The 26400-nt window shown below is 42.3% G+C and overlaps 1 protein-coding gene across 1 annotated transcript in view; it reads left to right on the top strand.

Moving 5' to 3' along the window:
- Window positions 1-26400, top strand: part of STXBP3 (syntaxin binding protein 3) — a 758101-nt gene that overhangs the window by 389913 nt on the left and 341788 nt on the right. The window contains exon 12 of the mRNA XM_044086884.1: window positions 5736-5874. Coding sequence (XP_043942819.1) covers window positions 5736-5874 — 139 coding nt within the window. The remainder of the gene's footprint in view (window positions 1-5735; window positions 5875-26400) is intronic.

The raw sequence follows: 26400 nt of genomic DNA, 5'->3' as shown, positions 1-26400 counted from the left end.
TTTAAAGAAGATGGAGGACAAGGCTAAGTCTATGCAAACTGTTAAGGATTTTTTTGCAGGTGCAGCCTCCGAAGTTTAGTAGAAATTGGCCTGCTAAGGGATGGACTTATCCTGCTTATGATTCCCAGTCTAGGGGTAGGTCTAGACGTGGTAGGGGCAGAGCTCAAGGTGCTTTTAGGCCTAGGGCAGGAGTTCACCTGCTCAGACTTCTGGTGAGGGCAGGGGTCAGTCCTTTCGTAAGCAGACCCAATGACCTGCCTTTTCAGCTGCCAGTATCTTCTCGCCTGGCGGCACCTCTAGGAGGAAGACTGTCTCTTTTCAAAGAAAATTGGGATTTAATTACCCAAGACAAATGGGTTCTGGATATCATTCACCACGGTTACAGGTTTTATTTCCATACCTTGCCTCCTTTCAAAGGCATGCCAGACATTCCTCCTCTACAAAGACAAGAGGCTCACAAGCAAATTTCTCAGTTACTCCAAATAGGGGCCATTCAGCGGGTTCCTGTGCCAGAAAGGGGCCTAGGATTTTATTCTCGCCTGTTCCTAGTACCGAAGAAGGGGAACACGTGGAGACCAATTTTGGATTTATCTATCCTCAACACTTATCTGGACATTCCCAAGTTCAAAATGTTGACGTTACAGCAGCTTTTACCTCTGCTGGGCAAGGATCACTGGATGGTAACTTTAGATCTCAAGGAAGCTTACCTTCATGTGCCTATAAGACTAAGTTGCAGAAAGTATCTGCGTTTTCGAGCTGGAAATTCTCATTATCAGTTCTCCGCATTGCCCTTTGGCTTATCTACTGCGCCCAGAGTATTCACAAAGGTTCTGGCTCCAGTGATAGCTTACTTCAGGCTAAAAGGAATTCAAATCTATCCTTACTTGGACGATTGCCTGATTCTGGCTCAAGAAAAGGAAGATCTTCTACAGCATTTGAAATATGTCATAGCAGTGCTAAGATGCCTAGGGTATTCTGTGAACGAAATAAAGTCCAGTCTAGTACCCTCTCAAGACATGTGCTTTCTGGGTATGAGACTGAATACAGCAGCCCAGATGGCCTTTTTAACCCCGGACAAACAAAAGAATCTTTCCAGTTACTTCCATCACCTATCTCTTCAGTCCGGGCTGACTGCAAGGACAGTCCTTCAAGCCTTAGGGTTCATGGCATCTTGTATTCTGGTGCTTCCCAATGCCAAACTGCATATGAGGAAGCTACAATGGTATCTCAAAAATGTATGGACACAGCACTGCCAGAATTTGGACACTGTCATTCAAATAATACCTTGCATTCAAAAAGGAATTTTTGTGGTGGGCTCAGGAATGTCACCTAAACAAGGGACTCTCTGTGACCCGGCCAGAGGCGAGTCAAATTCTAACGACAGATGCCTCAGACATTGCTTGGGGAGCTCATCTAAATGGAAAGTGGATACAAGACAAGTGGCCTGCCAGACTACAGCATCTACATATCAACATGAAGGAGATGTTAGCAGTCCAGTTTGCATTAATGGCTTTCAAGGAGTTACTTCTTCCAGGGCAGGTGTTGATTCTAACAGACAACACAACTGTCATGTGGTACATCAACAAACAAGGGGAACACATTCTTACCCATTGTGCAGGCAAGCAATGATTTTATGGGAGACTGCGCTAAGCTTGCAACTAACTCTTCAGGCAAGGTTTCTGCCGGGAGCACAGAACTCCTTAGCAGATGTGTTAAGCAGACAAATCATGGATCCCCACGAGTGGAAACTGGATCTTCATGTATTTCAAAAGTTGACAGTGTCCTGGGAATTCCAGACATAGATCTGTTCGCTTCTCCACTAAACCACCAGCTGCCAAAGTTTTGCACAAAGAGGTTTCATCACACAGCTTGGAAAGTGGATGCTCTTTCTTTCAGTTGGAAAAATCTTCATGTGTATGCGTTTCCACCTCTGCCTCTTCTTCCAAAGGTGCTTTTAAAGGTCAGACAAGACAAGCCAAGGATGATTTTAATAGCTCCAGATTGGCCTCGGCAGCACTGGTACCCATTACTGAGGAGTCTGGTAAAGAAGCCTCCATGGCCTTTACCCTTGATTCCACATCTGTTGTCTCAGAAGGACGGTCGTCTGCTCAATGTCAAGCTTCACTCTCTTCATCTAACAGCCTGGCATATTCTGTTTTGAAAGACAGCAGGTCTCAACTTCCTCAACAAGTTTTAAATGTGATTATGGAAGCCAGAAGACCTAGTACAAGGAAAGTGTACGCAGAAAAATGGAAGAGATTTTTATTTTGGACTGCAGCAAAGAATTTGGAGATTTCAGAGCCTAATTTGAGTGTGGCTCTTCAATATCTTACTGAGTTATTGGACAAAGGTTTGTCTTTCTCTTCCATTAAGATTCATGCTACAGCAATTTCAGCTCACTATGATTGTGACCCACCATTGTTTTCGCATCCTTTGTTCAAGCAATTTCTTAGAGGGGCAAAGAATATAAGACCCCCAATAGAGCTCCTACTCCTGCTTGGGATCTCAATTTTGTGTTGGAGAAACTTACTCTACAACCTTTTGAGCCTGCAGCTACTGCTGAACTGAAATACTTGTCATGGAAGACTGCTTTTTTGTTGGCCATTACTTCTGCAAGAAGGGTTTCTGAGTTACAGGCCCTTATGGCGGTTGAGCCTTTTTTGATTTTTCATAAGGATAGGGTATCATTACGCACTAATCCTTCCTTTATGCCTAAAGTGGTTTCTAGTGTGGCTTTAAACCAAACTATTCATTTGCCTACTTTTATGCAGATCCCCAAAATAAAGGGGAAAAGATTTTGCACACTTTAGATGTACACAGGCAATTGCGTTATTATTTGAGCAGGACTAAGGATTTTAGGCAGTCTCAGCAGTTGTTTGTTTCTTTTGCTTTGAGTTCTCAGGGCAAGCCTGTGTCAAAACAAACTATTTCTAGGTGGATTGGGTTTTGCATTGCATTTTGTTATTTCCGTCATGGCAAGGAGATTCCAGCTGGGATTAGGCCTCATTCCACTAGGGCTACTGCCACTTCAACAGCTTTTTAAGGGGTGGCAACTAAGGATATTTTGGAGGCAGCTACTTGGAGTTCAGTGCATACTTTCTCTAAGCATTACCACCTTCCTCTCTACTCTAAGTCTAGGGCTGGTTTTGCCACAGCTATTTTGCAAGGCATGTTATCAGCTCCTGCTTCCTTATGATTTGCCAGCCTCCCTTACCTCTGCTTTGGGATTCTACCCAATAGTTAGGACTGCAGCAATGTGGAATGAAGAACATAGTACAGTTTTGTACCTACCATAAATGTAGATGTTCGAGGATCCACATTGCTGCAGTCCAATTTACCCTCCCTCCTTCCCCTCTGTGTTTAGGGGTGGTTGTGTAGGTGAGGTTATCTTCTGCTAATTTTGTATATTTTGTATATATATATAGTTTGGTGCAGATATGTTGGGAGTTTTTGGTTTTTGGCCTTATCTTTTCAGGGTCTTCTGACATCTGGGGCAAGAAAAGACTGAGGATATGGCGTCGGTCATGCGCATTAGTACCCTGACGTACTGACGTCAGTCTAATGCGCCCTGACCGACGTCAGCCATATACTTTGGTATTCGGGCCGACTGGACAGCGGACTACCCAATAGTTAGGACTGCAGCAATGTGGATCCTCGAACATCTACATTTATGGTAGGTACAAAACTGTACTTTATATATATTGGATTAGTCTGCAAAAACCTGGATAAAATAGTGTTTGAAACTGTAACAATCAAAATTATTAGGAAAAGCATTTCTTTGTTATTGACTAACACTGAATTGTTACTGGACTGTTGATCATTTGTTTTCGGAGCCATGTTTGATTCGATAAGTATTACTCATTTCCAAAATACTGTTTTGTAAATGGTACTTAAATGGTAAAGACTAAAATAGCTGTGTTCTTAATAATACCCAAAAGATTTATTTTACATCCTGAGATAAAGAGCAACATTTCTTTGAACTTGTGAAGGTCCCCGGTTTCCTTTAGAATAAAGCTGTACATCGATCATGCAAATACACAAATATAGGAAAAGACATACATTGGTTATGCAAATAAAAAATGTAGGTATAATAACATTTGCACATCTGTATTGCAATAAATAGAAACATTTTGGTCACAGACAAAAGCTATTGCAGGACCATGCATTCGCCATATATTTTCTTGGTCTAAAAACTTGTTATACTTGGGCATCTTCTAAAGCAAACATAAATTTTCTTTGAGATAAGAATACAAGTTGTTGTTTTTTGAAGCTTTGCTGCATTTCTGTTTAGACAAATCTTGTTGGAAGCAAGATTTTAAGATTTTGATGTAAAGACCTCATTGATATTGCTCCTGAATTCATAACGTCTGTAATATAAACACAATTTATGCATGTAGCCACAATATGGTATTCAAATAAATGCTTAATAAATTACTTGTATTACTTTTTATGAATGTTCATTAGGTGCAGTGACCATTACATTAATGAATCATCATCGAAATAGAAACACCTTATTATTTCAAGGCAGACGAATGAGTTCTAATTGTCATTTGCTAACCTGTCTAGAATAGTTATTAGATTTGTGTGGTCTTTTACCATGGCAGCATAACATACTTTTGACAAGGTCTTTGTACTAGTATGCCAGGATGGCACCTACTGCAGTAATCCTTTACATTGTTTTTTTCCTACCTATGTTGATAAGGTGGGTATATTTGTACATGGTTGTGGGTGTGTGTGCATACACACACACACACACACGTTACTAGGAAAGTTTGTAATGTGCCTTCAAATTAGGTAAGGTGCTTTTAGGTATATGGCAGTATGGAGCATGGGAATATCCTAGGTTATCTGGATAACAAGGTTTTAATTGGCAGTCAAAGTTTTATACAAAGAGTCTCCCTGAAAGCAACAGACTAGGAGCTTAGCTCCTTATCTGGAGAGTAATTGTGAAGGAGCACCCTGGAAGCATGGAGTGTGGGCCCAGTCAGGGCTAATCTGTGGCTGTACCTTGTGAGAAGTACCTTCATGTAGAGCTGGAAGTTGGATTTGTTTGAGGCCTGCAGCCATAAACTTCTAAGACTGCCTTTATCCTGGAGAGAGTGTGTGGACTGTAACAACCTAAGGTACTTTGCTTGTTTTACTTCAGTTGCAAATCTGAGTTGGATATTATTTGGCTTTTATTTTCAACTTGAAAAATAAACCTATGTTTTTATGCATGCCCTACATCCAGTGTCTGCTTAGACTTGTACTGATGGTGTGTGCACAAGCCACTGCTGCCAAGTGCAGTTCACATTTTGGCTACTAATCCCATACAACACGGTGACTGCTATGTTTCTGTCATAGTTAACTGTTGACTTTGCCATGGAGAACTTTAAACAGAATTGTGGTTTGTGTCATGTTAACTTCATACTTGAACCATAAAACTTTACTGCAGTGTGTGTATTGATGGTTAGTGGCCCTGTGAACATAATGTATGCACCATAGACTGAGTTTTTGACATGTTGTGGTAGCTATAACTATGTGCTCTGTGTTTTGTTTCTCTTCTCCTTTGTTGCATTATGATGATTTTCTTTGTATAATTGTTCTGTGGTCACTGTTTAAAAGGGACCCCTGGTGAATCCATTGTGGCCTCAGATTTAGCAATCTAAACAAACATATAAGCGATACTTTAATAACAATAGTTGGTTACAGTCCTTTCCATTAGCACATTTTTGATTTCAATGTTTATATTGCAGGACTTGGCTCTTGGAACTGATGCTGAAGGGCAGAAAATCAAAGACCCTATGCGACTTCTTCTTCCAGTCCTGCTGAACAAGAAAAATCCAGATTATGACAAGATACGTGTTATCCTGCTTTATATATTCAGTCTGAATGGTACGTCATACTGAAGCAAGCTGATGCTTTCTGATATACTTGACTAGCTTGCATGCACTCCGCTTGTACACTGTTTCATATTCCACAGTGGTGCTTTTGATGTTGAATAACCCACCTGCTTACCTACATTTGATAGTCAGAGAACGACACAAGATATTTACTTTTCCCTGAAGTGTGACCAGGTATGTCTGTGGCCAGGAAGATTTCCTTGGATAGTATGTAGAGTTAAATTGTTAAATTATTAACCATCACTAGAAAAAATCCATACAAGCTAATTTGATTTTAAAAGGCTGTAAGTAATGAGAGACAAATTCCCAACATCTTAAATGAATGGCATAGCACTCATGGTAAACACACTAAAGATGTGAAACTAGATACTTGGTCAGGAATTTGTAGGATGATCTCGGAAGAAAAACACTTTATGCTATGAATGAAAAGTGACATAGCTGTGTTTCACACTGCTTTTGTTAATGGCTGTCTTCAGACAACCAGTAGTTAATTTTGCTATTTTGTAAGGAGGACTAGCCTTTACGTGAAATGAGGCCTAGGCACAAAAGTCTATGAAATCTTCCCAAAAATGCTAATCACAGTAAAGTATTCCAGCTTGTTGCTCCTAGACAGTACATTTCAGCTAGACAAGCTACCTTCTGTGCACACTTATGAGACATGTTCTTCAGGAAAGTTAAAAAAATAATTACTAACCTGTTCCAAGCCCCACACAAGTCCGTTACCTTGTTCTCACACCTCTAAAGTGTGTGAGTAATCTTAAAAAAAATAAAAATAAAATAATGACCATATTGTGTGCCCCCAAAACTTATAATGACCTTTTTGCAGACCTCTGAGTAGGGCCATTTTTAGATCACCTGGGGTCTAGGGCAGAGACCCCTATGTGAGCTTGTGACAAAAATATACCTATATAGAATGGGGTATGGGGATGCCAAGCACCCAGAACCTCAGAGTCTAGGTGTTCTGCAGTGTATTGTATGCCTTATGTTTGAAAGATAATGATGTGTTAGCCATTTCCTTCTGCTACCCATAAGATATACAGATATGCCTGTTAATACTGTGCGCGTCCACAGGTAAAAGAAAATTTGATTTTCTTCAAGTGCACACATACTGATGCTTCCTTAAGCCAGGTATTTCACAAGATCCACTGCTTTTTCTTACATAACACTTCCACTCAGAAGCCTTTTTTTTTCCTCAAGATGGAAAAAAGACATACCAGCACAAATTTATGTATAGTAAAATTGGAGGAACACCGTTTAATCTGTGGTATATCTTTGGGGTATTGAAGGAAACCAGAAACTCAAAGTAAAACTCATACTGAGACCAGAGATGGCTTGCAAAATCCATACAGAAGGAGCCACTGCCAGGAACTGGGCAAGAAGATGCATGAATATGCCTTCTAATATTGTGTGCCCCTACAAGTAAAAATTTGTGAAAACATAATGGCCACAGTAAAATATTCCAATTCTCTTTATACAGATGCATGTTCGTCCTGTGAAACTAGGTTAATGACTGTTTTAAGTTGTTCATAGCAGCAGGGGTTAGTCATTGTTATCCAAAGACATCCACCATACCTAGCAGGTATCATTGTACTATTGACTTTGTACACCTCAGTGGTCGGGGTGTGAAAAGAAATTACTTATGCAAGGTATTTTGACTTCGGAATACTTTTGCTACTGTGTGTGTGTGAAACATTTGCTTACATAAATATTACTCCTGCAAACACAGCAGGGTCAGTCATTCTCACCCACAGTCAGCTCCCTTACACAGCAAGTGTAGCTACCTTGCTGCCTGTGTACCTCTCTGATATTAGACTGTAATAAAACTTAAAAATATGGGCAATAGTAATGCATTTCAACTCAATTTCACATAAACGCACAGTTCCCTAGCCCAGTCCTTCACAGCCTTCCACTGCCCATATCTGGTTGCCTGCTAGCATTTAAAAAAATTACCTCGTACTACCACCATTTTAATACTCTCTTCTTCTTCCCATCTGAGCCAGTACCATCCACTTTTCAGTTTTGCTTTACAAGCTTTCTGCTCCATCCCACTGATGATCTTGTGTGTGGGATGAAACGGCCTTTAAATTGACTGGTCAGGTTTATAGCACCACACCCCCTTTTGGGAACTGAACTTGTGGCTTCTTTGAGCAGGGGGAGCAGTGGTTTTATTTTTCTAAAGCAAAGGCATGTCACATGCCTGTACTTAAAAATCAGAAAATATCAGTCATGGGGGACATCCTTTTTTTGTCCTTCAGGGTTGAATTTTTTAAAGTATTGTCAGAGGTGAATGGGATGCATTCTCCTTGTGCTATCTTAAATCTCAATTGTTTGAAGCATGCACACCCTCCAGATCTATGCTGGGGTGTTCTAATGCTAGGCATAAAGGACCTGCAGACCCCACTGGATCTCTGCATGTATGTTGTATTGATTATTGTGCCAGGATTCCTATGTATGTATTTGGAGCATCTGTCAAATGCAGATATCTGTCTTCAGCCATATTTTTAGTAGCCAGACATACCTTAGCATGTTCTGTTACCGTTTTGAAACATGGCCATTGGAGACGGCCTGTAAATTAAAGGGCACAACTTGCATACTATCCATTATTTTACCACCTTAACTAAGCAGTCACTGAGTATACCACAGTGCTGTCAGTCAGCAAAGGCCTAGTGATTAAGTAGTTCTGGTAAATTGGTTACTTGCTTTGCAGTGTGAGCAGTGTGCTTTATTTTATGTGAGGTGCTGTGAGAAGGTCACCATAAAGTCTTTTTGTACCCTTCAGATTCCACCCCCACCCCAAAATATGTTCTTGCTCAGTACTTATTTTGGTTTGGGAAAGCACATATTAAAATGTGTTAATTGTACTATTTCTTACAAAAATGCATTAGCAGAGAGAGAGAATTAAAACTAGATGTGGGATATTCCCTTGGGTATTCCTTCTACTCCCTTTAATTTTCTGTGCCAATTGCACAAAGTTTTAACTAAAGGGCTGGGCCCACAAGAAGAAGCATAGTGGGTCTGATGAAGAACATGCAGTGAAAAAGATTAAAAACAGAGAGCCATTTGAATCTTCAGTGGGACAGTCCACAGGTACTGCTAGACCTATTTCTCTGAGTGTCCTACTCCCTTGTTGGATACTAAAGTGACCATTAAGTTTCAGTCCACTTTCAACAATGCTCTTATTTCTCACAGTGTTACTGGGGAGATGAGACAGATTAGGAGCAGACTGTCTGCATTCAAGAAACAAAAATAAAGGAGATTTGTGCTAAAAAATGTAGTAGAAGGAAAATGCTTTCTTTTTGAATATCAGTCATCAGAGTTTGTCATACATTTGTTAACTAGGTAAGCCCACTAGGCAAAAGTGTCCCATTTTAGTGATGTCCCAAGAGCACTGTCTAGGCAGTGGATGCCCAGACTGGACATTGAATCAACAGTTGTTTTTGGCTTCAGAGACTACATATGTTTCTTCTTCTGCCACTGCATTTCCTGCACTTATGGTGGCAACATTCGGGAACTTGAAGTAGTTTGGATGAAACCCGTATGTTAGCGGGTGAAAGCGCTCAGTTTTTTATGGATGGCCATTAAACCTGTTCTTGCATTCGTGACGTGTTGTTTTTTCAAATTTACTAGTTTGGATACATGCCCAAATTATGGATCCGTGGATCTCAAGTATGAGCATTAGAACAAACACAGGTCCCCAGTATGTCTGAGGCCCCTGGGATTTGTGTTTCTTCTCATTAAAGAGACCGCACAGATGTGATTTTTTGCTCCTATGCCTGCCTTTTATCAAGCCTGCTCCCTGTCCACAGTGAGACATGACTTATTCATTCCCTTACCCAGAATTATGGCAATTGCTGCCTGGAGGGAGCCAGTCATTCAATAAGCCATAATTGTGCTTTGACTTCAATAGCATTCTGGCAATTAACATGTTCTGTAATGGCCAAACTGGCAGTGTGCATTGAGAGGCGTATAATTCATATCACCATTGAGGCCAACAGTGCCTTAACCATGTGAGTTGACACATCAGCACACCTGCTTTGAAAGCTACCACCAGAAGGTGGCTTGGTAAGCCTAATTCTCATCCTCAGGCCATGCTGTTACCTCACTGCCTTCCTCCAGACAACAGCAGCGGCATACAGCTAGCCCCTTCTCACTCTCCTCTCCCCAGGATGAGCATGCCTATAGGTTTGTACTAGGCAGTTGATCAAGTAGATCACATGTAGGCTAGACATTGTAATTTGACATTGTAATTTCTACTGTTTGCTGTTACCAGATTTGCAAACTGCTGATCCTTTGACCAGCAAACAACTGTAAACTGCAAAAAGTGCTCTAGGAGTAACTGCTGTACTTGTTTCTGAGCTGCTTTGTGAAAGAAAGAAGCTTACCTGTGTCCTGCATGAAATCTCAGGAAAGAGTTTTGCTGTTAGTAATTGACTGATTAGCTTTCCTTGTATTTTAAATTCTTCTGACATCCTCCTCTGCTAACTCCATCAGACACCAGAGGTGCTAATCAAACTCTGGTTGCCTGGTCCATAGTTAAGGCTCTATTCCTGTATGCTACTGGAGCTGATGTAGTACAGAAATGTATAGACTTAATTCAGAAGAGTGCATCAACCTTCAGGGCTAACCCTAAACCACCATTCTTGAGGAAATCTGTAGAGCAAAGCAGGGAGAACACACACACGCGCGGGCACACATTGTTGTTTTCTGATTCTGAGGTTAAGTAAGACCATAAGCTAACCTTGTCAAATCAGACATCATGTGTGTGGTTTAGTACTAACAGTGGTGAAGAAGTTCCTCTTCAGATGTTTTCTTTTTGGTGATGCCTTTCATTTAATAAAGGAACATTTAAAAATGCATCTAATTTAGTGAAGTGGATCAGGAGCGGACCACCGTGTCATCTGATGGTGGCTGACTTTGCTACCATAGAACTTGAATCTCAAAAAGGGTTTGGCTTCACCCCTTCTTAGAGAACCTTGTAATCTGACAAAGAAGGCAAGTTGCTTGATAGATCTGGAAGGTGAAGATGCATACTTTGACTACTGTGAGTATCTGGGCTACTATTTAACGAACGTATGTGGCACAGTAGCACTAGTAGCCTGGTGTCCTCAAAAAATGTAAATTGATGACCTTGCTAAAGAGGTATCAGTCGTTTCCCATAACGAAAAACTTCCTAAGTTAATCCATACAATTGCATAGCAGCAAGGTAGGTTTTCATGTGGCCATATGTAAAATACAACATAGATTGCCAACCTTCAAACTGTTGCTTTTGGTTCTTTTGTTAAAGAAAAAAAAAAAGTGTATACTTAAGTTAAGGGGTCTGTTGTTGCACCAAGATTTTTTTATGACATTTGGTGTAACATTTGCATCTGCATTTGAACAGTCAGATTCTCATGGACATTAGTTTCTTGGCGGCACTTACCTCAGCAAGAATCTGTAAATTGCAAGCTGTGTTTCATAATGTATTATATATCTGTGTGTTACAAAATTCTGATTTTTCATTTTTGCCAAATATCTGTTGTCTGCTCTTTCCTTGAATCAATTAATTTAGTTACTGTTTTTTTAGCATATGCTGGAGAATGTGTGCTACACGTTTTTGTTGTTCACAGGCAGACTTGTTCCTTCACAGTATGTGATCTTTATTTTTTATTTATTTATTTTTGTATCATTTAAGAAATGAAAAGGAGGACTTGCCTCTTAGTAATCAAGCACTGGGAAAGTGGGTTGCCCGTTATATTGCTGTTAGTCATGAAAAAATACAACAAAACACTTCAAGGCATTATTCATGTTCATTCAACAACTAGCCTACTGCCACTTATTCACAAAACACTTCAAAGTTTGACTTCCATCTAGAAATGACTAACTTTGACATGGCTGTACTACAGAGGTTTCTGTAACTCTGTATGACCCCAGAATAACCTGTTGCTTGACAGTCTACCCAGATGTTATGATTAATCACTGCACTGGGTCTTAAACGAGTATAAGGCTCTTTAACTTGGCTCTGGATTTTCTAGGAGAGGTAATTAACATAGCTACCATCTCTCCTTTGTTTGCTTGAGTATTGCCTGATAGTTATTCTATTACTATGCTGTTACAGCACATAGTTGTAATATGGCTCACATTTTTCTAGTGTGTGTATATATATATATATATATATATATATATATATATATGTGTGTGTGTGTGTGTGTGTGTATTTATTTATTTTGTTCATTTTTTTTCCATTTGTTGGCAAGTGTAATTTTGCGCACGCAGCCTTTTTTCAGTGGAGGTCAGTGGAGAAAAGCTCAATAGAGTAATAGTAAGGAGAAAACTGGTAAAAGCAGTATTGTCTTTATGAACTGGCAATGAGATTGAAATTCATACATGGACTCCTAAGATGCACGTCAGGTACAGTACTGTAGCCAACACAGCAGCTTATGTGCAGTGTGTACAATGATTTCAATTGTTTGTTCTAATCAAATTGTAGGTTACCTTCAGGAATAAGATCATTTATAGTACGCATGTAGTAAACAGAGTGAAAGTAAAGCAGAAGTAAGGCAAAAAAGAAAGTAAGTGTTAGTACAGAGGATAGGTTTTAGTGTTATTCATTAGAGCATGAGCAATTCCAATTGCCAGTTGTGTGTTTTTGCCATTTGTTTATGAACATTTTGTGATTCTGTTAGTCTTGTATGTGAAGGGATAACGTTCCATGTTTTAGCCATGTATGTAGCATAAAGTGAATCAATAAAATTGATTGTAGGGTTTTCCGTATATATTTTTTTTATTTTAAGATCCAAGTGTCCATGTTGGGTTATATATTTTGACTAAAACCTTTTTTTTTTTTTTTAACCTTTATTGAATTATCACTTGTGACATAGGCACATTTACATTTTTATAAAAGTAATCAAACTGTATTAAGTTAAAATTAACAAACCATATGCTTCACATATATCATATGACCTAACCAGGCAACATTTGTCTGTTTTTTACACTATGTTCTGAACTACTTTTGCTTGGGAGGTGGTCCGCCTATGTTGAAACTCTAGTTAATTTTCTTCTACTACTTCAGCTATGCACTGATGAATGCTGTTTGGGAGGTTAACCATATATGGGGTTATGTTGTAGCTTTGTTCCAGTTTGTATAATTTCATGTTATTAATATTTGCTAGTATAGTTGACACATATCAGTGATAAGACAGGAATTTTCAAGTGTTTTTTAGCTTTGATTATGCTAGGAAATATGGCCTTACTTTATCTAGTATTCCAAGCTATTGATTGGTTTTATTTACTCTGTTTATGTAATGGTCGCGTTTTAGATTTTGGTTAATGGTTATGTCAGTAGTTTAATGTGGAATACTTGTTCAGTAGGATGCTCTTTATAGCACTGATGCTTTATTTTATGCAAAATGTGTGGAGCAAAGATTAGTTTCGTTTGCATTTTTTAGCGGATTTCTGTTTTTTTTAAACAAATTGAGCAGTTGCTATCTATCTAGGGAAGTTGCTGAGTGTGAGTGTTGCCTCATCTGTGCGTTGTACATTGTGTACTTCGTCTGGGATTAGGTGCATTTCATTGATGAATATGGTAAACCATAATTGACTTAGAATTTATCCTTCTGCATTTTACTGCTGTAGGTAAAAAGTTAAAAAACATACATTGCCATTTTGTGAACAGTGACATAGCAGACTGGTTGACAGTGGTTTAATTATTCTTTTAACAAGTGTTTGCTGAGAGACAGTACCGATTTGGATCAGAACCGTAGGATGTAGAAGGCTGTGAGATGGAAGTTCAAGAACCCTGTCCAGAGGAATAGACTTCAAAGGTGGATGTTCTAGCTTAAACAGCTCAAAACATTGAGATGCAAATCATGTGCCCTAGACTCACTGCTGATATGTAGTACCCAAGAATCTGTCAAATCCTTTCAATACTGCAGGATGTGCCTAGACAATATATTTTTTGGGCCCAGGGTTTCTTTCAGACCTTACAGTGCCTGCATGCTAAGTCTGGTCCTTCTGTATCTGGAGATCTTTTTGATGAAAGGTAGAGGGAGGCCTATCCCGGGAATGGATAAGATATAACTCCTGAATCTGAGGAATAAGAATTCGATTACTCTTCCCAAATTTGCTCCTCTTTATAGTGACATGGAAGCCATCATTTCCTTACCTCACCCTCAGAGGAAATTTAATTTACTTAGAGATGTACTTTGTAGAATAAAACAGTGCTTTAAGTGGGAAGCTAAGGAAACATAAGTTGCCCAGAAAAATTACTTTGATTTTTTTTTTTTTTTTATCTTGATAACCTTAAACCAGATGCTATTCTTCCAGTTTTGTGAGACCACTGAGTGTGCCTTTGACAGCCTTTATGGACTCTTGACTCCTACATCTGCTGCCCCAAAGAAGCCTGAACGGTACTATAGGTTACAAGTGTCCCTTAATATTCTTTGTAAGAACCCTGGGGTGGATTCAGCAGTGGTGCCTGTGGATTCAGCTGAGGGTCCGAGGTTTATTTTGTTAACCATATAGATGGAGTGATACAAGGACCCTATTCAGCAAAGCATACATGCAGTAAATGATGATTGGCAAACATTAATAGGCCAGATACAGCAGTTTGGGAGCTCCTGCCTGTACTCTGCCAAACAGCAAGGAAAGCAGAATGCCAGACATGTTCAGGAAGAATTTATACACAACTGCTCCTCTGTCTTTAAAGACTTTAAATTATCAGACTATAGCCCAAATTGTGGAGAAAATTGGGAAGGTATATAATGGGGACCTGAGGCCAGAATTAGTAGGACTGTTTCCCAGGTGGCACACTGTTAAGTGTGGTTATGATGTTACCGTTGCAACATCCATGGTGATGGCTACAGGTTTAATCATAATTAAAAAAATAAATATATGCCTACCTGGCTGGCAGTAATCACTGCCAGAGGATGTCAGAGTCCAGCGTTTTAAGGTACCACTGAACAAGGGCCTACTCTTTTGGTACCCCGTTATCTACGTTTTTAGGAAACTGGATGAAAAGAGCCAGACTGTGCAGAGTGTTGGACAGCTTTTTAACTCCTCTTTACCCAGATATGTCCTTTCAAGCCCAGTCTTTACTATTGCAGACGGGGAAAGTTAGACCAGTGAAAGGGAAATACAACTAATATAGAAACTTGGTTCATAGACTCTGCTGCTAGAGAGGAACAAAATAAGAGTTTATGCAATGCTGTTCAGGTGCTTGGAAAAAGAAGGGTCATGGTGACATATCTTGGACCTTTCAAAACTCAGTGCCTGCCACAAAGTACCAGTGTTAAAGATCTTGACATTACGGACCCTGCTACTCCTTTTCCTTCAGGATGTGATGGATGTTCTTTGTGTTTCACTGTTGCAGTCATTACATTTGGGTAATCTGCTTGCAGGTTGCCCTCAGTCGGCCTGATTAACAAAGTCTTGGGTCCTGCATCGGTTGCTGTCCTTTCTCCATGACGTCAGGTCGTCAGGGGTATAAAACATGCAGCCGACGCCATTACATCAGTCTTTCTTGCCGTGCGGTGCCCGAAGCAGAAGCAGTTCGCAAGTGCCGGTCAGGCGGTGCCTGAAGCAGAAGCAGTTCACAAGTGCTGGTCAGCCGACTCCTGAAATTTTCATTTTTGAGTTTCAGAACCAAAGTCTTCAACTAAAAGCTAAGTACCCCGTTGGGGAAACCTTTTTCTTGCTCCATTCCGATGTCGGTAAAAGTTAATTGCATTACTTGTGGAAAGCAAATACCTCATAAAGATTTTAATTTGTACTGTATTCCTTGCCTAGGCCCTAACCACGATGTACCTTGCTGTCGGTTTTGTGCTTTATTTAATCAGCGCACTATCCGTCAGGTATATTTTTGCCTCTAAATATTTTGGTTCTCTGTTTAATTATCCAGAAATGTCGTCGGTTAGCCATCCGACTACTGTGATTCTGAAAAAAATGCAAAGATAAAGACAGAGACAGGCTGCCGAGGTCCAAAACTGCCGATGATGCTTCTAAGCCAGTTCGCCAGTACTCAGTGAGGCGCTTTCGCAGCCCCTGATACCTGGTACTTCTGATTCGCAGGCCTCTACCGAAACCCATTTGGAGTCCGTTATGCCGCGAGATGCTTCAACTATGGAACCCGTGGATGTCTCTACCTTGGATGGGTCCGGAGCCACTGTGCAGTCACTGGCTTCTGAGAGTGTATTCAGGTCTACGGACTTGCATATTAAATAGATGCCTCCTTCATTACTAAGACCAAAATCTCGATCCATGTCTAAAAAACCAAAGCCCAGGCCACATGCTCAGGCCTTTGTGCCTAAAAAACAAATGATAAAAATGGCTGAAGACCTAATAACTCTAATCAGGGGCAGCCAACCCCCCCCCCCCCCTTCTAAGAGGCCTAGGGCTCAGCTTGATTATGAATCTCCTGATCAGGATTCTGTTTTTCCTGACTCTTCTGATGACCTGGATTTGTCCTTACCTACTCATGAGGATTCTGATGCAGAGGATTCTATTCCCTCTGCTTCCCCTCATGAGAATTTTTCTTTTGGGGAAATCTTACATACTCTAAGGGAGCATTTTCACTGGGAAAGCCAGGAATTTTCTGATTCAAAAAAGAGGCTTAGGGATTTCCTTCACCTACCTCAGCATAGGCCTTTAGCTATTCCTCCTGTACTAGACATTGTTGATGATGCTTTTTTGGAGTCTAGTTTGGCCCATGATTCCCTGCCTCCTGCTCCCAGTAAACCTGACAGATACTACATGGTCCCTGAGTCCCACAAGTTCCTTTTCAAAAATCCTATTGCAGATCCAGAGACTATTTCACAGGAGCCCAAGGGCATTAAGGCTTCTACTGCTAAAAATCCTACCCCTTCTGATAGAGACTTTGAGGCGCTGGATAGATGGGGTAAAAAGGTTTACACTTCAGCAATCTTGGCCATTAGAGCTTTAAACTGCCAATTTCATATGTTAAAATATCAGCAACATGTTATTGGACTGCTTAAACAGAAAATGATGTGTGGAAAATAAAGACTTACAGGATTTATTGCATTCTGCTGAACAAGTTGGAAAACATACTTTGCAATGTGGTTTTGATTCTTTAGAGGCCTTTTGCAGAGCTGCTGTTACAGGGTCTGTGCTTGGAAGGCATGCTTGGCTTAAGGAGCAATCTTTGCCTGATCATGTTAAAGCTAAATTGTTGGATGCTCCTTTAAATCAGGACCGCCTGTTTGGCAACAAGGCCGAAGAAGTTCTTAAAAAGATGGAAGATAAAGCTAAATCTATGCAAACTGTTAAAGATTTTTTACAAGTTCAGCCTCCTAGATTTAGTAGGCACTGGCCCTCTAAGATTTGGTCCTTTCCAGCCTCTTCCAGGTGTTCTCAAGCTAAACACAGACGCAGCAAAAACCCCAGGTTTCAGTCCCAGTGCACTCGAAACTAAGCAGTGCGGATCCTCCACTTCCAAGACTGGGAATAACAAGACTCTCCCCATGGTAAACTGTCTCAATGACTTGCTTTTAAAATTTCCAAGCACTTATCTTCTGACTGCCCCTTTGGGGGGAAAGATTGCTCTTCATGCAAAGAACTAGGAACTCATTACCCAGGACAAATGGGTTTTAAATATAGTGTCCCAGGATAGAGATTTCACTTCCACACTTTGCCAACGCCAAGTGGGTGGCTGGACCTACCCCCAAATCAGTGGGCAGAGGCCCAAAAACAAGTACTTTCTCTCTCAAGCATGTGGGCTATTCAACTGGTACTAGAAGAGGAAAAGGGACAAGGTTTCTACTCAAGATCTTTCCTGGTACCAAGAAAAGACAAATCATGGCATCCTATCCTGGGCCTATCTACTCTAAACACCTTTCTGGAGATTCCAAAATTCAAGATGATTACTCTTCAATTACTTCCTATGCTAGGTGAAGACGCCTGGTTGGCAACACTAGATTTAAAGGAAGCATACCTGCACATCCCAATTAGGGAATCTTGCAGAGAAGATACCTACGCTTCAAAGCAGGCTACAATCACTACCAGTTCTCTGCACTGCCCTTTGGCTTATCTACTGTGCCCAGGGTATTCACAAAGTGCCTAGCTCCAGTTATTGCATTTTGCAGGCAAAGAAGTATTCAAATATATCCATACCTGGATAATTGTCTAATTCAGGCAGAAAGCCAGGACATACTTTTGAGTCATCTGGCTGTTGTAAAAAGGGTTCTAACTTGTCTGAGGTACACCATAAACGAAAATAAATCACACCTGGTACCCTGTCAACAAATTACATTCCTGGGAGCAAGCTTGAATACAACTTCCCAGATGGCTTACCTCACGCCAGTAAAGCAAATTCATTTGACAACCTACTTCAAACAAGTGGCCGCAAAAAACCCTGTTATCTGCAAGACAAATACTGCAAGCCTTGGGGTTCATGGGTTTTCTTCTAATTCCGTGTGCAAGACTGCATATGAGGAAACTACAGTGGTATCTAAAAAGCTTATGGAGTCAACATTCTCACAGCCTAGAAACAATGATTCCTGTCATACCTTGCCTACGCCTAGAGTTCCATTGGTGGGCAGAGGCCTGCTACCAAAAGAAGGGACTACCATTCACACCACCCCCTGCCGCCCAAACCCTAACAACAGATGCATCAGACTATGCATGGGGGGCTCGCCTGGCAGGGAAGTGCATTCACGGCAAATGGAACCCAAGTCAAATGCACCTGCATATCAATCAAAAAGAAATGTTAGCTGTACCGAATGCTCTGACAGCCTTCAAGGACCGCATTCTTCCAGGACAACTAATGGTAAAGACGGACAACACCACTGTTATGTGGAACATAAGCGAGGGATACACATTCTTACCCCCACTGCAGACTAGCCCTGCCATTGTGGAACACAGCCTTGAGCTACCAAGTGCACCTACAAGTTCAATTCCTGCCAGGAAAATTAAATACACTGGCAGGCGGACTAAGCAGAAACCTCATGGACTTACACGAGTGGAAACAGTAACCAAGGATTTTCAACATGTTGTCAAGTGAATGGGGGGAGCCCAGATATAGACCTGTTTGCCTCCCCCCAGAACTACCAATTGGACAAATTTTGCACAAGGACTCGCCACAAACAAGCCTGGAAAGTGGATGCTCTGTCCTTCAGCCTGAAAAACCTATCAGTTCATACCTTCCCCCTGCTGCATCTGCTCTCCAAAGTACTACTAAAAGTCAAACAGGACAAACCAAGGATGATTTTGATTGCTTCAGAATGGCCACGCCAACACTGGTACCCCCTCCTGTGCAGTGTATTACGGTTATCTCCATGGCAACCAGATTCTACACCCTCAGCTTCCAACACCGAACCTTGTAGCCTGGCTAATTTAACTCTCCCTTACCATCCCTCAGCAAACCTGTGATGGATGTCATCCTAGAGACAAGGAGGCCTGGTACTAGAAAATCTTATGCCGAAAAATGGAAAAGATTCTGTGCCTGGAACCAGTCTCAAGGGATGAGCACAGCAGCGCCCAATTTACCTCAGATTTTACAATACTTAACTGAGATGCTTCACAAGGGCCTGTCTTTTTCCTCCATTAAAATCCATGCCTCAGCCATTTCAGCTCATTATAACACAGAACCTCCCCTCTTCTCTCATCCACTGCTCAAGCAATTCCTCAGAGGGGCAAATTTGAGAGCACCCAGGAGAGCTCCAACCCCAGCCTGGGACCTTAACTTTGTATTGGAGAAACTCACTCTACCTCCTTTCAAGCCAGTTGCTACTGCAGACTTAAAATTTCTTTCTTGGAAAACAGCTTTCCTTTTAGCAATCACGTCAGCTAGAAGGGGATATCTGAATTACAGGCCCTTATGGCAGTGGAGCCTTTCATCATCTTTCATATGGACAGGGTGTCACTCAGAACCAATCCATCCTTCATGCCCAAAGTGGAATCCAGTGTGGCCCTTAATCATTCCATTCATTTGCCATCCTTCTTTCCCAATCCACAGAACAAAGGGGGAACGGATACTGCATTCCTTGGATGTGCACAGACAACTTAGATTCTACTTGGACAGGACTAACCCTCAAACAAAATCTGAACAACTGCTGGTAGCATTTGCTGCAGGGGCAGAAGGGAAGGCTATTTCAAAGCAAACCATTTCTAAATGGATAAGCCATTGCATTCTTTTCTGCTATAAACACCATGGAAAACCTATCCCCCAGGGGATCCGACCTCACTCCACCAGGGCTGCATCTACTTCTACAGCCCTTCTCAGATGCGTTCCTACCAGGGACATCCTAGAAGCTGCTACCTGGAGTTCTGTACATGCTTTCACCAAGCATTATCATTTGCCAATTTTCTCTAAATCCAGAGCTGGCTTTGCCACTGCAGTCTTGCAGGGCCTTATAGCTGGCCCTAATGCTCTCTAAACTCTTCCTCCCAACCATAGCTTTGGGAATCTATCCAAATGTAATGACTGCAACAATGAAACATGAAGAACATAGTACAGTTGTGTACACTTTCCATAAATGTAGATGTTTGAGTGTATTCACTTTTTCAGTCCTGGTTACCCTCACTCCTGCCCTCAACCTCTTTTGGCTATACCTCTACTTTCCTTTATTATGCTTAAAAGCCTTTTTGGTGTATTTGCTTCTTTGTTGGAAGTATACCTTTGTGTTTTTATGTTTAATTGCTCCCCATTAGGGGGGCACCTGACATCTGGGGCAAGAAAAACTGATGTAATGGCGTTGGCTGCATGTTTTATACCCCTTATGACCTGACGTCATGGAAAAGGGACAGCAACTGACGCAGGACCCAAGACTTTGTTAATCAGGCCAACTGAGGGCAACCTGCAAGCAGGTTACCCAAATGTAATAACTTCAACAGTGAATACACTTGAACATCTACATTTATGGTAAGTGTACACAACTGTACTTTACCTTGGATTTAAGGGATGCTTATCTCTTCAGTCCCATTTACAAAGACCACAGACACTTCCACAGGTTCATGGCTCTCACTACCAGTTTACCATCTTGCCCTTTGGATTGGCTACAGCACCCAGGTTTTTCACAAAATGCCTCTCTGGGATTAGCTTATGACAAAACAAAGCGCCCTCAAATCTACCCTTATCTGGATGACTGCTTCATTCGGGCATGGTCACCAGAGAAGGAAAGTAGGGCTCTCTTATTCAACAAGGACTGCTGCCAAAGTCTTTGGTTTTCCTTCAGCATTTTCAAGTCAACCATTGCTCCTTACAAAAGATAGGTCTTTCGGGAAGCTGTTGAGGATTGCAGTTGCCAGAAAGTTTTCCTCCCCCACAAGAAGTTGGAATGCTTGGCATAAAACTTCCACAAGAAGACAAAAAAGTATCCGTGTTTGCCTGTGGACATGAGGGTACTTGGTGTCTACTCTTCTTGTGGTACTCCGGGCAAAGTTGCATATAAGAAAATTCCTCTGGTACCCAAGTTCCATTAGGTGCAAATACTTGCAGTCCTTGGAAAAGATGGTATTCATCATTCCCTGCATAACTCGCTAACTGGAGTGGTGATCCACCCACATCAGGGAGAAGCTTGGGGTATCCTTAACCAGGCTCGAAGAACTGGTCTGGCAGCCATACACTCGGAATTTCAAAGTCTACGGGCTTTGAGCAGCCTAAAGAAAGAAACACATGCGAAAGAGATTATTGCTGTGGCATAGGTGCTCAAGTCCTTTAAGCCAGTTAGGAAAAAAGGTGCCCCACAGATGACAATAGGTAGTACTACAATTTGATCATACCTGTTTGCAGACTAGCCATGGCTGCTTGGCAGATAACAGTAAAGACAAGTCTATATTCTATTCAAGCTGAATTTGAAGACATACCACTTAAGTTGGTCAAGGGCAGACTCTCATGACTGAATGTTACAGGAGATGTACTCCTTCAGCTGGTTTGCAGATGGGGTGTTCCTGTGATAGACCTGTTTGCAGCTCCAGGCAATAGACAGTTTAGAGAACTGTGCACAAAAGTACCATAAAAGATGATTGGGTAGTGTGTGCCATCTCCTTCAAATGGAAAAGACTCTCTGTATTCCCTCCAGTCCCTCTTTCTCCCTGGGATGGTTCAGAAAGTAGGGGAAGAGGGGACCAAAGATGTTCCTGATACCTCCCTTTTTACCCAGGCAGCACTGGTTCTCATTTCTTATGGAAATGCCTACTGGGAAATATGTGCTGCTTCTGCAGGTGAACCTCCTGTCTCAGAACAAGGAGGACCTCATGCATCCAAGCCTAGAGAGCTTTCCAACTCATATTGTGGATGATTTGACTCTGTCCTTCAAATCTGAGTTTACTGATGATGTGATTAACCTACATAATGAGGCAAGGCAACCTACCACTAAAAAATTGTACTTATCCACGTGAAAAGTTTCCCCTCAGGCGCTATAAAAAGAAAGCAGGACACCATCACAGCACAAGTGTTCTTGTTTATGCAGTATTTGACAACTGTTTGATTTATGGTTGTCCAATGCTTCTGTTAAAGTACATCTTTCCGTCATTTCAGACTGCATGTCCTTAGATACACAGATGGCAAAATTAATACCTGTTAAACACTTCCTAAAGGAGTCCTACATCTGAGACCTCCAAGGATTGCTCCTTTGTGGGATTTAAATTTTGTACTAGAAAGACTAGTCTGTCACCCCTTGAGCCTGTAGCCACAGTGCTCGTCAAGTATTTGAGTTTGAAAACCTTGTTAATAGCCATCACTTCTAGAAGAAGAGTATTCAAATGTCAGGCCTTGCTGCATAAAGAACCATTTTTAAGTTTCAAAATAGAAGTGGTCATATAAAGGCTGTCATTGTTAGGGAATCTGTTTGTCCTTCAGAAGAAAAAAATGGAAGACTGTTACAGGAGAGTGAATATTTCAGAGTTTGCACAGAGAGAATTCACAGGCAGATAAAAATAAATTGTTAGAATATATACACTTTCAATCTCAATTACAATGTACATTTTTAGGCTCAAGCTCAGAACATGTTGATGGTTTTAAAAGTGAAGGGTTTTGCATACTCTTCCATGGCACTGAAGTCTTTGTAATGCCATGCAAGGCTACAGACAGCATGAGGTTTTTATCACTATGATTAGGACTTTGAAATGGATTCTGTCGTACATTCCCCCCAAAGCATATTCTCCAGACCTTTCATTCATGTTAAAGCAGCCTATAGACAGGTGATCCATTACACTTTTATCTGGTGGGCATGCTTGGTCAATTCCTTCAAGGGATCACATTGTCTCAGCTTACTGAGCCTCAGAAGCCACACTGCTCTCCCCTATCATGAGGGAGCAGTTGGCCTTTCTTTGAGAGATGTTAAGAAAGGCAAAGTGCCAGGCTGTTTCAGTCTGACTTGTTATACTTGGGACTCCAATTTAGAGAAGATTGTTTGAACCTAGCAATTTTAGTACTTTCAGAGGCTGGTTGCCTGAAAATCTGGGGTAAAGCTCTGACTTCTTTGATTTTGAAAGAAGGTGTAAGGATCTCTTATCAGAAGCTTCATTTTGCCCTATCTCGGTGTTAAATGTTCACTGCAAAATATTGACATTGATATTGGCACACACGTAATGAAGGATTATATGTTTCGATTTACCCCGACCAGTTGGGCTTTACAAAGGTCCATCAAACATTTTGATAACTCAAAAAGCACTACTCTTAATGGACAATATACAACAAAACCTGAATAACCTTAAAGTTAAGGTTTTGATTCTGAAAAAAAAAATTTTAATAGTGAATTGGCAGATCTGAAGTTTTTGTTTTTCATTTGGTCTTCAACCTGTGGTACTCTGATCCAGGACGGATCAAACTCTGCCGCCTTTTACCAGCTACGTATCCAAGCTCCTTCCCTATCCATAATGCCCCTGTCTCCTTCCTCACCTCAGATCTCATTTACCGCATGTAATGCTCGCATTATAGTCCATGCTCTAGGCAGTTTTGGGTAATACTTTTTTGTGCTTTGGCTATATTTTTGTACCTCTCTGTCTCCCCTTTCACTTTTTCCTTCTCGCACTCAGACATCCGTCGTTAGGTTAAAAAAATATATAAATTCCCCTCTGCTTTCCTCTCTCCGTTTCATTTCTAGTGTGTGTGTGTGTGTGTGTGTGTGTGTGTGTGTGTGTGTGTGTGTGTGTGTGTGTGTGTGTGTGTGTTTGGTCTCTCTCTATCCAGTCACTATGGCTGAGACACCCAAACCTGGATTTAGAAAGTGCTTGGAGTGTGGCCATAAGCTCTCCCCAACAGATGGCCACAATCTGTGTAGTTTAGGTGTCCCGCACGTCATTTCCTCCTGCTGGATCTGTGTGGGGTTTGATCCCCGTGCACTGATCGACAGGAGGAATAAGCTTATCTTTAAGGGCCTCCTCCCTCCTCCTACCGTGGAGGCTCCAGCTTCCTCCACTACTTCCTCTGTCCCAGCCTCTGGGACTCAGCCTCCCACCAAGAGGACCTGGGATGGAGAGAAGTGCAAGCATAGGGATCGGGATAGGCCGAAGAAGCAGTTCCCCCGACCTGGCTCCTAGCTCGGGTTCCCCCCAGCTCCATTCTCCTTCTCCCCGGAGCCGGAGGTACCTCGGGTCCATCCCTCAGTGTCGGCTTCCCTTCACCTCTTTAGGCTGGTGTTGGCCTCTTCTGCCAGGTCCACTTGCAGCCTCTGAATCCGAGGTGGACAGGATGATGCGGAGATTCATCCGCACACAGATTCAGATGGGAGTCTTACCTTGCCCCTTCCCCCCTCCAGGGCTTGGGGCATGCAGTCAGCCTTTATCTCAATCACTCCTCCTCTAATCCGACCGCTGGCTTTGGAGTCTTTGGGTCCGAGGCCCCCGGCGTTGAGAGATCCACCCCTTCCCCCCTCCAGGGCTTGGGGCATGCAGTCAGCCTTTATCTCAATCACTCCTTCTCTGATCCGACCGCTGGCTTTGGAGTCTTTGAATCCGAGGCCCCCGGCGTCAAGAGATCCATGCCGATGGTACCCTGTACCTCTACTCCAACCATTTCCCTGAGTGGGTCTGCTCTGACCAGTTTTTCGGAGCCAAACTGTCCACTCAGAGTCTCAGCACTTGGAGATTCGGCTCTGGCTCCCATGTTGATTCAGAGGATTACGGACCCAGTCACGTTCCCAGCTCCAGGGATGCATTCTCCTTCTGCTTTTGACGTGGTGAAGAGGGTCCTCTCTGTTCCATTGAGACCCTTGAAGCTTTCATTCTCTGAGTCCGTCCTGGCTCCTTCTCTGTCTGGCCCCAGATTCTGCCATCCTGGCCCCTCAAGGACAGCCTACGGTCTCTTTGCCCCATGGGGGACCCCCACTGGAACAGCTTGATGTCCTTCAAGGATGCACCTGCAGTCATCACATATGGGTTGTCCTGCCTCAGGCAGCCCTTCGGTCGGCCGGATTCCAAAGTCTGGGTCCGGCGTCGGCTGATGTCGCCCTTTCCCTGACGTCAGAGCTCCTGGGGTATAAAAGCGTCAGCCGACGCCATCTTCCTCAGTCTTTCTTGCCGCGTGGTGCCCGAAGCAGAAGCAGTTCGCAAGTGCCAGTCGGCCAGCTCCTGTAATTCAGCTAAACCGAAGACTTCAAAAGCTAAGTACCCCATTGGGGACTCTTTTTTGCCTCAGCCGATGTCAGATAAAATTAATAATTGCTTAACTTGTGGGAAACAAATACCTCATAAGGATTTCCACTCTTACTGCCTACCTTGCCGAGGCCCAGACCACGATGTCTCGGCCTGTTCTGCCTGCGCTTCCTTCAACCGACGCACTCTTAGACGTCGGGCGGAGTTTGCAGAGGAATTTTTTGGGGCTAGTTTTGATTACAATATGCCGTCTGAGACTCCGACTTCACATTTAATAAAGAAACGGAAGGACAAGGACCGACGCACGCTGTCTGCGGTTTCGGCTGAAACCACGGCCAGGCCTACTGCGAGTGTCTCGGTCTCGGCTGAAACAGAGTCCTTGGTACTTCCGTCCACTGAAACCGTACAACCGACTACCTCGGCCCCGGAGGCCACTACTGTATCGGTTATTGAATCTCCATTAGAATCTGGTGTCCAGGAACCTTCCGACACCATTCCCTTAGACAAAACTACACCAGCACGTGGTGCAGCCAGGCCTCCTGCATCCATGTCTATTAAGGCATTCTCAAGGGCTAAAGCTGCTAAACAATCAAAATATATGCCTCCCAGGGTTATCCCTCAGGGACCCACTACAGGTTCTCAGATCCTTTGTCTAGCAGAGGACCTTATTTCATTAATTAGGGGCTCACAGCCTCATCCGGACAGGGGCTCTCAACTTCCTACAGAAAAAAGGCCCAGGGTTGAGCCCTCTGATCCCCACTCCTCAGATGAGGCCTCTGATGGCTCTGCTCTCTCGGACTACCAGGAGGAGGCTTTTTCGGCCTACGAGGATTCTGATGCAGAGGAATCTATCCCTTCGGCCTCCCCTCCTGAAGAGTTGTCCTTTGGGAAACTCTGCACACTATGAGGGAGCATTTCCAATGGCAGGGCCAGGAATTCTCTGATTCCAGGAAAAGATTAAGGACCTTCTTGCATTTGCCTCAGCATAGACCTT

The sequence above is a fragment of the Protopterus annectens genome, chromosome 10.part0, assembly GCF_019279795.1.
Source record: "Protopterus annectens isolate FY-2018-M chromosome 10.part0, PAN1.0, whole genome shotgun sequence".
In the NCBI taxonomy this organism is placed as follows: Eukaryota; Metazoa; Chordata; order Ceratodontiformes; family Protopteridae; genus Protopterus; species Protopterus annectens.
Note: the sequence above shows the minus strand (reverse complement) of the source record. Positions and strands in the feature narration are given on the sequence as shown.